This window comes from Ceratotherium simum, chromosome 17, assembly GCF_057802395.1.
Source record: "Ceratotherium simum simum isolate JZ-2026a chromosome 17, ASM5780239v1, whole genome shotgun sequence".
NCBI classification, from domain to species: domain Eukaryota; kingdom Metazoa; phylum Chordata; class Mammalia; order Perissodactyla; family Rhinocerotidae; genus Ceratotherium; species Ceratotherium simum.
Genome location: NC_141916.1, coordinates 13,178,479 through 13,192,065, shown reverse-complemented (window position 1 = coordinate 13,192,065; position 13,587 = coordinate 13,178,479). Strand labels below are relative to the sequence as shown.

At 35.8% G+C, this 13,587-nt stretch overlaps 1 protein-coding gene across 1 annotated transcript; it reads right to left on the bottom strand.

Moving 5' to 3' along the window:
- Window positions 1–12,049: 12,049 nt before the first annotated feature.
- LOC101391072 (olfactory receptor 6C2-like) lies at window positions 12,050–12,988 on the bottom strand. The gene has a single exon (XM_004429200.1). The coding sequence runs from the start codon at window positions 12,986–12,988 to the stop codon at window positions 12,050–12,052; it is 939 nt and encodes a 312-aa protein (XP_004429257.1).
- Window positions 12,989–13,587: the final 599 nt, after the last annotated feature.

Below are 13,587 nucleotides of genomic sequence, written 5' to 3'. Positions count from 1 at the left end.
CTTGACTTCATGAAATCAACAAAAGCTTTCAAGTTACTAACAAACAGATAGATATTTGTCTTTTCTAGGTTACCCAGGGACCCAAATATGAGTATGTCTATTGGTTAGAATTCCAAGTTGTATCATTGTGGACTAGCAGGGAGAGTCTATTAAATTTCTCCATTCTGAGGGGATATCTTTAGTGATTTACTTCTTGGTCTGTCTAGTGAGTGAGAACACCATAAAAAATCACATCAACATTACTTGTTGACTCTAAGTGAAATGACCGTATTGTCTCCAATATATTGAGTCTTCAAGATCAGTGTGACTTCAAAGCTATAAGTAAAATATTTATTTTTTTGTAGTTGCTTTTTCTCTTCTGAGAGGCTAACATTGTCTAAATCACTGTTTTCACTTGATGGATAGGGAGTCTAATCCCAGGGAGAGCAGTGAGTTTTAAAGTCACAGACTTTGGCAGAGAGTAAAATAGAACACATGTCTCCTGTCTTCAAGCTCAGGGTTTCCCTCCTAACACTTATAAACAGAAGATAATAAATTGCTCTTTCTCACTTTGTCAATGGGGGCCATTTTCATAAAGCCACATCACATTTATCCTCTTTATTTACTCTCTCTGTATGTTCCCTTCTATGTTTGCTGTCATTCACTGCACATACAGGATGTGCTCTACATCAGATTAGACTGTATTTTTTCCTCAATAGACTCATAAGCTATGGAATTAACAAGTTTGAATCAAGGTGTCAGGATGTGTAGGTGACAACACAACAACAACAAAAATAAACAACAAACAATTGGAACTCTTGACATCTCTCAAAAACGCATGTCTCTGTCCAAGCAAAGAATTGGCATATCTGGAATTACCAGTGGTACAGAGCAGCATGTACCATGCAGAAAATTTTTTAGGCCTCTGACTGGGATTTCTTTCTTTTTCCCCCAGAGGTCTTTCTGTTATTGATTTTTAATTTAATTCCATTGTGGTCAGAGATCATAGTTTGGATGACTTGAATCCTTTAAATTTATTGAGATTTGTTTTATGGCCCAGAATATGATCTATCTTGGTAAAGGTTCCATGTGCATTTGAAAACAGTGTGTATTCTGCTGCTTTTTAGTGGATTGTTCTGTAAATGTCAATTAGGTCAAATTGGTTGCTGGTGTTGTTCAAATCTTGTATATCCTAACTGATATTCTGTCTACGTGTTCCATATGCGTGTACAAGTGTCCAAGGGTTCCAGTTTCTCCACATCCTCACCAACACTCATTACATTTTGTTTTCTTGTTAATAGCTGTCCTAGCATGTATGAGGTGACATCTCATTGTGGTTTTGATTTTCATTTCCCTGATTATTAGTGATATTGAGCATCTTTTCATATACCCGTTGTCCATTTGTGTGTCTTCTTTGGAGAAATGTCTGTTCAGATCCATTGCCCCTATTTTCGCGGTGGGGGAAGATTAGCCCTGAGCTAACATCTGTTGCCAATCCTCCTCTTTTTGCTGAGGAAGATTGGCCCTGGGCTAACATCCATGCCTATCTTCCTCTACTTTATATGGGATGCCGCCACAGCATGGCTTGATAAGCAGTGTGTTATTCCGCGCCCAGGATCCGAACCTGCGAACCCCAGGCCACCGAAGTGGAGCACGCGAACTTAACCACTATGCCACCAGGCCAGCACCCCATTGCCCATTTTTTAATCAGGTTATTTTTTGTTGTTTTTTTGCTATTGAGTTGTATGAGGTCCTTACGTATTTTCAATATTAATCCCTTATCAGATACAAGATTTGCAAATATTTTCTCCCATTCCATAGGTTGCTTTTTCATTTTGCTAATTGTTTCCTTTGCTTCCAAAAGGATTAAGCTGTAACTTAGAACTTAACTGCATCTGAGAACAAATCTTAAGGATATTTATAGAAATGCAAAAATATAGAGGACCCAATAAGGTAAAACTTACAATGTTCAGAATCCAATAAAAGTTATCAGACATGCAAAGAAGCAAATATATATATAGATATAGATATATAGCCCATAATGAAGAAATAAATTAGTCAATTGAAAGTGACCTAGAAGAGACACAAAGGTTAGAATTAGCAAAGACAGTAAAACAGCTATTATAATTGCATTCTGCATATTCAAAAAATTAAATAACATTTAAAAAATCAAACTTATAGAGATGAAAACTATAATGTGCAAAATAAAAAATACACTGGATAAGCTTAAGTGCAGATTACACTCTACAAAAGAAAATATCAGTAAACTTGAAGGCACACCAATGCAAACTATCCAAAATTAAACAGAGAGAAAAGAGAATTTTTAAAAAACAGAGCATCAGTGAGCTATGTGACAACTTCAAGTAGACTAAAACACGTGTAATTGCAGTCCATGGGGAATTGGGTTAAGGGAAGAAAAGATATTTAAAGAAATAATGGCTTGGCGCTGGCACCCTGGCCTAGTGGTTAAGTTTGGCGCACTCTGCTTTGGCGGCCCGGGTTCGATTCCTGGGTGCAGGACTACACCACTTGTCAGTGACCACGCTACGGTGGCGACCCGCATGCAAAATAGAGGAAGATTGGCACAGATGTTAGCTCTGGGTGAATCTTTCTCAACCAAAAAAAGGAAAATTAGCAACCGACGTTAGTTCAGGGCGAAATTTCCTCAGCAAAAAAAAAAAGAAATATGAAGAATGGGTTAAAATATTCCAAATTTTATGAAAACAAGAAAACCACAGCCAAGAAGGTCAATAAACACTAAGCAGAAGAAACATGAAGAAAACTCTACCAAGGCCCATCATAACCAAATTTGAATCCACAGACACATAATGAAGCAACTGAGTATTGGTAAGTGTGTGCATAAATGTATATGATGTTGTTTGCTCATTTAAAGAGCTCATTAAAGATAATTGCCCATTTAAAATGCAAATGTACTTGAGGGTTTATATAAAATACAGAATAAAATGTGTTACAACAGGAGGGGCAAAATGAAAGTATACTGTTATAAGATTCTTATACTGTATTTGAAATGGTGTAACATTATTTGAAAGTAAACTGTTGTAAGTTAAAAGATGCATTAACCCTAAAGATGTGTTAACCCTAGAGCAACCAATTAAAAATTAAAACAGAAACCTTAAATGTATATCAGTAAGTGAAAGAAGCCAATATGAAAATACTACATACTATATGATTCAACTAAATGATATTCTGGAAAAGAGAAAACTATGGAGACAATAAAAAGATCAGCGGTTGCCAGGGATGGGAGGAGGGAGAATGAATAGGCAGAGCACAGAGGATTTTTAGAGCACTGAAAATACTTTGTATGATATTATAATGATAGATATATGTCATTATATGTTTTCCAAACTTACAGAATGTACAACACCAACAGTGAGCACTAAGGTAAATTATGGACTTTGGGTGATTATGATGTGTCAATGTGGATTCATCCTTGGTAAAAAATGTACCATTCTTGTGGGTGATGTTGATAACAGGGGAGGCTATGCATGTGTAGGAGCAGAGAGTATATGGCTAATCTCTGTACTTCCTTCTCAATTTTGTTGTAAACATAAAACTACTCTAAAAAATAATGTCTTAAAAAATGGAAAAAGTAAGGGGGCTGGCCCGGTGGCCTAGTGGTTGTTTGCATGCTCTGCTTCAGCGGCCTAGGGTTCATGGGTTTGGATCCTGGGTGCAGACCTACACACCGCTCATCAAGCCATGCTGTGGCAGGCATCCCACATATAAAGTAAAGGAAGATGGGCACGAATGTTAGCCCAGGGCCAATATTCCTCAGCAAAAAGAGGAGGACTGGCAACAGATGTTAGCTCAGGACTAATCTTCCTCACCAAAAAAAAAAAAGAAGAAGAAAGAAAAATTAAAACAAAGCAGAAGAGGTAATAAGCCATTAGTGGAGATATGATGGAATCATAAAAACATATTCAATTAGTTAAAAAGGCAATAAAAGAAGAAAAAAAGAACATTTGAAACAAGTAGAAAACAAATGGCAAGACAGTAGACTAAACCCAACTATATAGATAATTAGATAATTACATTAAATAGATAAATTATAATATCTATAAATAGATATTTAATAAATAGATAATTACATTAAATGTAAATTGTTTAAATGTTCGAATTAAGAGATAATGATTGCCAGATTGGATAACAATGCATGCTCAACTATACCCAGTTAAGAATAGAAACTATAAATATATGGTAAAGTAAAAATATATTAATGATACCATGCAAACACTAAACAAAACCAAGTTGGGGTGACTATATAAATATCTGACAAAGTAGATTTAAGAAAGAAAATCCATAATATAGTTGGAGTCTTCAGCACCCCTCTCTCAGAAATTGATAGAACCAGTAGACATAAAATCAGTTAAGGTATAAAAGAATTTGAATCATATTGACAAGATTGATATTTATAGAAAAATCCACTATACAACAGCTTGAATGTAGATTTTTTCAAGTATATATCAGTTATTCACCAAGATAAATCATATTCTGGGCCACAAAACAAGTCTCAGTCAACTCAAAAGATTGAAATTATAGAAAGTATGCTGTCTGAAAACAGTGGAGTTAAACTAGAAACAATAACAAAAAGACGTATTGAAAATCCTTAAATATTTGGAAAGTAAGGAGCACATTTCCAAATAACACATAGATCCTGGAAATATATCACAGAAAAATAAGAACGTATTTTGAACAGAATGAAAGTAAACTTTGTAGGATACAGCTACACTATTACTTAGTGAGAAATTAAACCGTTAAATTAATATATTGAAAATGAAGACAGATCTAAAATCAATGATAAAAGTTTTCACTTTATAAAGTTGCAAAGAAAATCAAGTTAACCCCAAGTAACCAGAAGGAGACAAGTAATAATGATAATACCACGAATCAGTGAAATAGAGAATGGAAAAATTATAGAGAAAAATCAGTGAAAACAAAAGCTGGATATTTGTAAACAATAAACTTGAAAAACTTCTAATGAGACTAAGCGAGAAAAAAGGGGGGGCGGTTGGAGAATTGCTAGTATCGAAAGAGAGTACATCACCACAGCTCCTATATACATTATGAGAGATTTATGATGATAATTTCAACAATTTAGATGAAATGGAAAAATCCCTTTAAAGACATATATTACCAAATCTTAACCAAGAATAAATAGATAACTTCAAGAGCCCTGTGATCATTAAAGAAATGGAATTCATAGTTAAAAACCATCCCAGACAGAAAATTTCCATTTCAGGCAGCTTCGCTAGTGAATGCTACTGAACATTTAAGAGAGAAATAACACTGACTCTATACAACTCTTCCAGGAAATAGAATATGAGGGAATACATTCTAACTCATTTTGTAAGGCCAGAATTACTGTTAAATCAAATAGACATTAAAGGAAAAGGATATTACAGACCAATATCCTTTGTAAATACAAATAAAAATTTTTGTAAAATTAAAACAAACCAAGTCTAGTAATATACGTAAATAAAATATATTACATCTAAGTGGAGTGTATCCCAATTATGCCAAGTTGATTGAGCACATAAAAATCAATCAATGAATGTCACCATATTAACAGACTAAGAAAGAAAAGATTTTCTTAATATATATAGAAATAGCATCTGACAAAATGCAACACACATTCATTTTCGAACTCTCAGCAAACTAGGAATAGATTTTTTTTTCATATTTGGGTTTTACTTTTATTTTACAAGAATATTACAAGAATATAACATGCTGACACAGAAAAAGAGGGATTGAGTATGATATTCATATCTAGGAAACCAGCTCCAGTAGTCAACAATAAATAAATATGTAAACAGGAGTTCCTGATATACACTAAGAGTTTCCAGCACATTCAGAGGTAAAGTCTGGTGGAGAGAGAGAGACAGTCAGGCAGTCAGCTCCTGTTGAGATTCTTCAGCAGAGGCAAACTGAAATTACAATAATAAATAGCAATAGCAACAACTTGATAAAGGTATCTAAAAAACACCCATATCATCACAATCAGTGATGAAAGATTGAACGCCTTTCCCCTAATTATTTAGGAACAAGACATGATTGTCTGCCTCACCATTTCTAGTCAACATTGTATTAATGGAGCTAATCAGTGCAATAAAGCAGGAAAATATAAAAGCTATACTGATTGGAAATAAAGGATTAAAACAGTTTTTATTTTCAGATGACATGATCATCATATAGAAAATCAAAGAGAAATATAAACTAGATATTAAAACTAATAGGTGAGCTTAGGACAGTAACAAGATACAAGGTCAGTATATAAACATCAATTGCATTTCTGTATACTAACAATGAATAATTAGATTTCGAAAATAAAAAAGTACAGTTTACATAAAAATATGAATTACTTAAGGATAAATCTAGCAAAAGTAGTGCAATTTTTGAATACTTAAAACTACCAATCATTGATGGAGGGATTACAGGAGACCTAAATAAATGGAGAGATATGCCATGTTCATGGTTCGGAAGACTTAACAGCCTTAAGATTACAATTCTCCCCAAATTGATCTATAGAGTCATTACAATCATAATAAAAATCTTAACAGGCTTTTAAGGAGAATTTGACAAGCTGGATTTTAAATTGTATACATAAAAGCAAAGAACCTAGATAAACAAAACAATTTTGAATAAGAATGAAATTGGAGGGCTTATACTTCCTGATTCAAGACTTACTCTAAAGCTACAGTAATCAATATGGTGTGGTTTTGGCATAAGTATAGATATATAGAAAATGAAACATAATAGAGAGTTGAGAAATAACCCATACATATATGATCAATTGATTTTTTGACAAGGGTGCTAAGGTAAAGTAATGAGAAAAAAGGTGCTACCACAATTAGATATCCATATAAAAAAAAGAAACTGGATTCTTAGCTCACATATATGCAAAGATTAAGTCATAGTGGATCATAAGTGTAAATGTAGGAGCTACAAATATAAAACTTCTAGAAGAAAAACGGGAGAAATATTTGTGACTGAAGGTTAAGCAAAAATTTTTTAGAACACAAATGATAACACAATGATGAATTATACTTCATCAAAATTAAACATTTTTTCTCTTCAAAAAACATCTTTATGTTAATGAAAATGCATGGCATAGATGTAGAACATTTCAAAACCTATCTGGCAAGTGTTTTGTATTCAGAATATATAAAGATCTCTAATAACGCAATAATAACAACCCTATCAAAATGGGCAAAAGATTTGAACACTTTACCAAAGACAATATGTGAATAGCAAATAAGCATATGTAAGATGCTCAAAGCCATTATCTACTAAGGAAATGCTAAATAAAATTACAATGAGATAATACTACAATTCTATGAGAATGGCTAAAACTAACAAACGAAACAATCTTAGGTGTTGGTGATGATGTGAAGCAGTGGGAATTTTTCTACATTATTCTTGGGAAGGCAAAATATAGCAGCTACTTTGGAAAATAGATGGGCAGTGTCTTATAGTTAAACATAAATTTACCATATGACCTAGCAGTCCCACCCCTAAGTATTGATCCCAGATAGATGAACCATATGTCTACAAAAGACTTGTATACAAATGTTCATAACAGTTTTAACCATTATAGCCAAACATTGAAAACAATCCTAATGTCCATCAACTGGTGAATGGATAAAAAACTAACAAGAGAACGTGGTATTCTGAAAGCCTAGGCAAGAAAGCATTCCTAGGAGGAAGGAGCGATTTTTTGAATCGAATGCTGCTGATAGATCAAATATGATGACTGTTAGAGAGATAAAATCACCTTTTCTCTCTCCTCTGCAGCAGACAAGGGGTGGATTATGAGAGCATTGTCTTTGGGGGAGATGTGGAGTCTATTGCGCCGTGGATGGGAAACATTTTGCCCAGGTAGAAAGATTTACCTAAAGAGTTTTGAAGCACAGTCTTGATCCAGTTTTCTTGTAAGATATGCTCTCCGCTTACTTTTTTATCTTTCTAAAACTTTTCTGGGTCTAAGGAGAGTTCTGTCTCTTCATAGGGCCTGCCAGAATAGGAAGCAATATTGTGTTCTGGTAGTGTGTGTGGACTGTGGATCCAGATTACCTGGGTTCAAATCTCAGCTTTTCTATCTATTAGTTATGTGTCTTAGGCTGTATGTCTCAGTTCCTTTATTTGCAAAACAAGAACGATAATGATAGCATGTTATTATTAAAAATAATATCTTGATGATAATAATAATATACAACATATAGTTTTCTTAATTGAGTCTATTATTACCATACGTATTACTTAGAACAATGCCTGGCACATAGTAAATAATATAAATCCTATTATTATTTCACTTGACCATCGGGATCTCCCTTCTGTGTTGAGAGCACGCATGATCTAGGCCACTTATATGGCACTTCAATATATGTTGCCTTGTGCTGTTTATTGTCTTGTTAACTTTTTATGGTTGTATATTTTATATATTGTATTGTTGCCCTGGGGCAGATTAACTCTGATGGATTTTCTAAACTGCATATCAAAATGCTGAACATACATTCAGCTATTTGTTCAAGTATGAACAAAACGTGTTGAAGGCCAGAGAATGTCTAGGGCTCTTTTTATTCCTAGGAGAAATGCTTACCTTAGCAACAGACATATTAGCTTTTTGGAGGTTTTTAAATATCCAAAGTAACAAAATTTTTGTCTCTCCTCAGAGCAGCCACTTAGGGATCAATCGTGCTGACGAACAATGCGTTCGCTGGAGGTCCTGGTTCTGAGGGACTAATAAAGACCCTTTGTTGCCATCTTCAAGAACAAAAGTTAAAACGATGTTTAAGAGAAGTCACCCCGGAGAGAGTGGTGAGGAAGTTGCAATGGGAGCATCAGACACAGGTTAAGGGGAAGAATGAGACATGGAACAATGGGGTTGAGTGGCACCCTTGCATTGAGTAGCCTGCAAAAGAAAGCTTTAAATTTTCTTTCAAATCCATCATTTAACTAGCCATAGATTTTCCTTAGCATAGAGAAAATAGCTGTTAACTTGAGGATTGCATTTTTTTATTGATGTTTTAATAGTTTATAACATTGTGAAATTTTTGGTTGTACATTTTTGTTTGTCCATCACCATATATATGTCTCCCTTCACCCCTTGTGCCCACCCCCCACCCCCACTGCCCCTGGTAACCACAGTACAGTTTTCTCTGTCCGTGTGTTGGTTTATATTCCACATATGAGAGAGATCATACAGTGTTTGTCTTTCTCTTTCTGGCTTATTTCACTTAACATAATGCCCTCCAGCCCCATTCATATTGTTGCAAATGGGACGATTTTGTCTTTTTTTATGGCTGAGTAGTATTCCATTGTATATATTTATACCACATCTTCTTGATTCAATCATCAGTCGAGGGACACTTAGGTTGCTTCCACTTCTTGGCTATAGTGAATAATGCTGCAATGAACATAGGGGAGCATAAGCCTCTCTGGATTGTTGATTTCAGGTTCCTTGGATAGATTCCCAGTAGTGGGATAGCTGGATCATAGGGTACTTCTATTTTTAATTCTTTGAGGAATCTCCATACCGTTTTCCATAGGGCTGCACCAGTTTGCATTCCCACCAGCTGTGTGAGGGTTCCTGTTTCTCCAGAGGATTGTATTTATTTTTTAACAGACCTTATTTTTTTTTTAGAACTGTTTTAGATTTACAGAAAAATTGAGAAGATAGTATAGATGGTTCCCAAATACTGTGTGCCCAGTTTCCCCTATAATACCTTGCATTAGTATGACGCATTTGTTACAATTAATGAGCCAATACTGATACATTATTATTAAATAAAGTCCATAATTTATTCAGATTTCCTTAGTTTCCAGATAAAATCATTTTTCTATTCCACAATCCCATCTAGGATACCACATTACATTTAATTGTCAAGTATCCTTAGGCTTCTCTTGACTATGACAGTTTCTCAGACTTTCCTTGTACTTGACGACTTTGACAGTTTTAAGGAGTACTGCTCGGGTATTTTACAGGATGCCCCTACTATTCGAAGTTGTCTGATGCTATTGGGAAGAAGAAGTAACGTGGCCTTTTCATCACACCAGGTCAAAGATACATACTATCAACATGACTTACAACTGTTGATGTCGACCTGGACCACCTGACAGGGGTAGTGTTTGTCAGTTTCTCCACTGTAAAGTTTCTCCTTCCTTTAGGATAGAGAATCTACATAAATTATTTGGAGTACTTCTACACAGGAGATTTGTCTCTTCTCCCTCATCTATTACTTTATTCAATCATTTATTTATATCATTATGGGCTCTTGGTGTTTTAGAAATTTTAAATGAAAACAGAAGAAAATCCATGGAGAATAGAGTTCTCATTTCCCTGAATATGTTTGAAGCATAAAAGAAGCTTATACTCATACTATGGCCATGACCTTGTGTGAACAATGGAAAATATGATCAAAACAAAAAGTACATTTGAGCAACTAGATGACGTTTAATAAACATAGGTAATAGTTGCATATGTACTCTGAAAGCATAAAATTTTACTTTCACAACTATAGAACATGAAAACAATAAAAAGACTGTTTTCACCATTTAATAGAAAGACTTCCAATTATTTGGTCCAACATCCCTGCGCGACTCTTACCTGTGTTTCCACCCCTCTCCTTCTTCTCTAAGTCTATCATTTTTTTCACATTATACCTGGATTTTATCTTCAGTGGTCAGTCTATACTAAGCCACCAAATGCTCCTAGAGTGTCCTTCCCAAATTATGAACTTTTTTTTTTTTTTGCTGAGGAAGATTTACCCTGAGCTAACACCTGTTACCAGTCTTCCTCTTTTTGTATGTGAGCTGCCACCACAGCATGGCCGCTGACAGACAAGTGGTGTAGGTCTGCGCCCAGGAACTGAATACAGTCTGCCGAAGCAGAGTGCACCGAGCTCAACCACTATGCCACTGGGGCTGGCCCTGAACATTTTTGATATGTTAATCAATCCTCCTAATATCTAACATTTTTCTTAAATCAAGAGATAATGTGTCTGGATATTGGAGAACTTATCTAACCAAGATTTAGTTATCCTGCCCCTAAATTCAGGGCTCATTCTCCTTCAGTCTATGTCTGAACTCCATCAATGGCAAAATCGATAGGAGGTATCCAGCACTTGGAAGGCTTGTTCTTTCATATTGCAGGATCAAGTACACACAAGTAATTTCTGAAAAGGCCAGTAGAAACATTTTTGTGGGTAAACTGGTTTAAAAGAAAGAGTATAGTTGTCTTTACTAATTTTAGATTTGCCCCATTAACGCTTTCTACTCATTCCTGAAAAATGGGCATTTTAAAATGAGAACAAGAGTTGTGGAGTGCACACTTCTCTAAACCACTTTTGTTTTGCGTGAGGAAGATCAGCCCTGAGCTAACATCCATGCCAATCCTCCTCTTTTTGCTGAGGAAGACCAACCTTGAGCTAATATCTATTGCCAATCCTCCTCCTTTTTTTCCCTTTTTCTCCCCAAAGCCCCAGTAGATAGCTGTATGTCATAGTTGCACATTCTTCCAGTTGCTATATGTGGAATGCCGCCTCAGCATGGCCAGGCGAGCAGTGCGTTGGTGCGTGCCCAGGATCCAAACCTGGGCCGCCAGTACGGGGCCAGCCCGTAAATCATTTTTTAAGCTTTGGTGAAGAATCTTTCATTACTCTTGTACAGTTGGAGGCTGGATATTGAAGCATTCCCAACAAGTGAGAAATGGTCTCTGGGAATTTATATTCCACATCATGACAAGGCCATACGGCCAGAAACACAACTTTATTTGCATTCCCTTTTTATGACACTGAGCATTTTGGGAATCTAGTCTGGAACCTGCAGTAATTGAAGAAACCATTCTGAATAAAATAAACATAAAAGAAGGAGAAATAAATAACTTGATTTGGCTTTTGGATTGTAAAAGAAAAGTGTTCCTGGAGGAAAATTAGCTTGATAAATTTACAGAATAGGAAGGAACCCACTAATTTGGCAAATTCATGAATGTCACTTGTGGGTTATTCAGATTTAAATTTAATTTAATTTAGCCTCAAAAAACATCAAGAGTCTCTTACTTCTTTGTGAGAAATACAATTCGTTTTGCTGTGTCTTTAAAGGCATCTTTCACTTGCTTGTTTCGAAGGGTATAAATGAATGGATTAAGCAAAGGGGCGATTGAAGTAGTGAGCACAGACACCACCTTATTGATGGCCACTCCTTCCGTTGCAGAAGGTTTGATGTAGATGAAGATGCAGCTGCCATAGGTGATGGAAACCACAATCATGTGGGAAGAGCAGGTGGAAAAAGCCTTCCTCCTTTGTTGGGCAGAAGGCAATCCTAGAATGATCTTGATGATGTATGTGTAGGAGAGGACTACACACACTAAGGTAATAATGAGTGTCAGCACAGCGAAACTCAGAACAATTCTCTCTATTAACACTGTGTCTGAGCAGGTTATCTGTAAAATAGGAGATGCATCACAGCCAAAATGATCAATCACATTTGAGTCACAGAATTCCAGCTGGAGGCCCAGGCCAAGAGGTGGGAGGATCATCAACAGGCCAGCAAACCAACAGCAGAGAACTAGTGTAGTGCAGACTCTGTTGTTCATGATGGTTGTGTAATGCAGGGGTTTACAAATGGCCACACAGCGGTCGTAGGACATGGCAGCAAGGAGAAAAAATTCTGTTGCTGCAAAGAGGACAATAAAAAATAATTGGGTGGCACAAGCATTATAGGTCACAGTATTATCCCCAGTTGTCATAGTATACAGGAATCTGGGAATACAGACGGTGGTGAATGAGACTTCTAAGAAAGAGAAATTTCGGAGGAAAAAATACATGGGAGTTTTAAGATGAGAATCCAAAAGTGTAAGGGTGATAATGATGAGGTTCCCAGCCACACTCAACATGTAGGTGAGAAATAAAAATACAAAAAGCAGAACTTGTAGTTTTGGATTATCTGTCAATCCCAGCAGGACGAATGTTGTTATTGCTGTGTGATTTCTCATCACTGCCTCACGCCAAGTCAAGAGCGATTCTACCTGAAGAGAGAAGTGTCATAAGAGTTAGTATTGAAGACTTGGAAGCTACCTACCTGCCCCTTAAGGGAAGAACGGATAAAGAAAATGTGGTACATATACACAATGGAACAATACTCAGCCATAAGAAACTATGAAATCTGGCCATTTGTGACAACATGGATGGACCTTGAGGGTATTGTGCTAAGCAAAATAAGTCAGAGGGACAAAGTCAAGTACCATATGATCTCCCTCATAAGTAGAAGATAAAAACAACAAAAACAATCACATAGAGACAGAGATTGGATCGGTGGTTACCAGAGGGGAATGAGGGAGGGAGGGAGGTGAAAGGGATGATTAGGCACATGTGTGTGGTGATGGATTGTAATTAGTCTTTGGGTGGTGAACACGATGTAATCTATACAGAAATCAAAATATAATGATGTACACCTGAAATTTATATAATGTTGTAAACCAGTGTTACTGCAATAAAACAAAAAAGAAGTTAGTATTAGAACCTGAATGAAAACATCCCAGCAAGCTAGCTCAAATGCACTTTCTTCTTCTGCTTAATAATCAATTTGTTAACA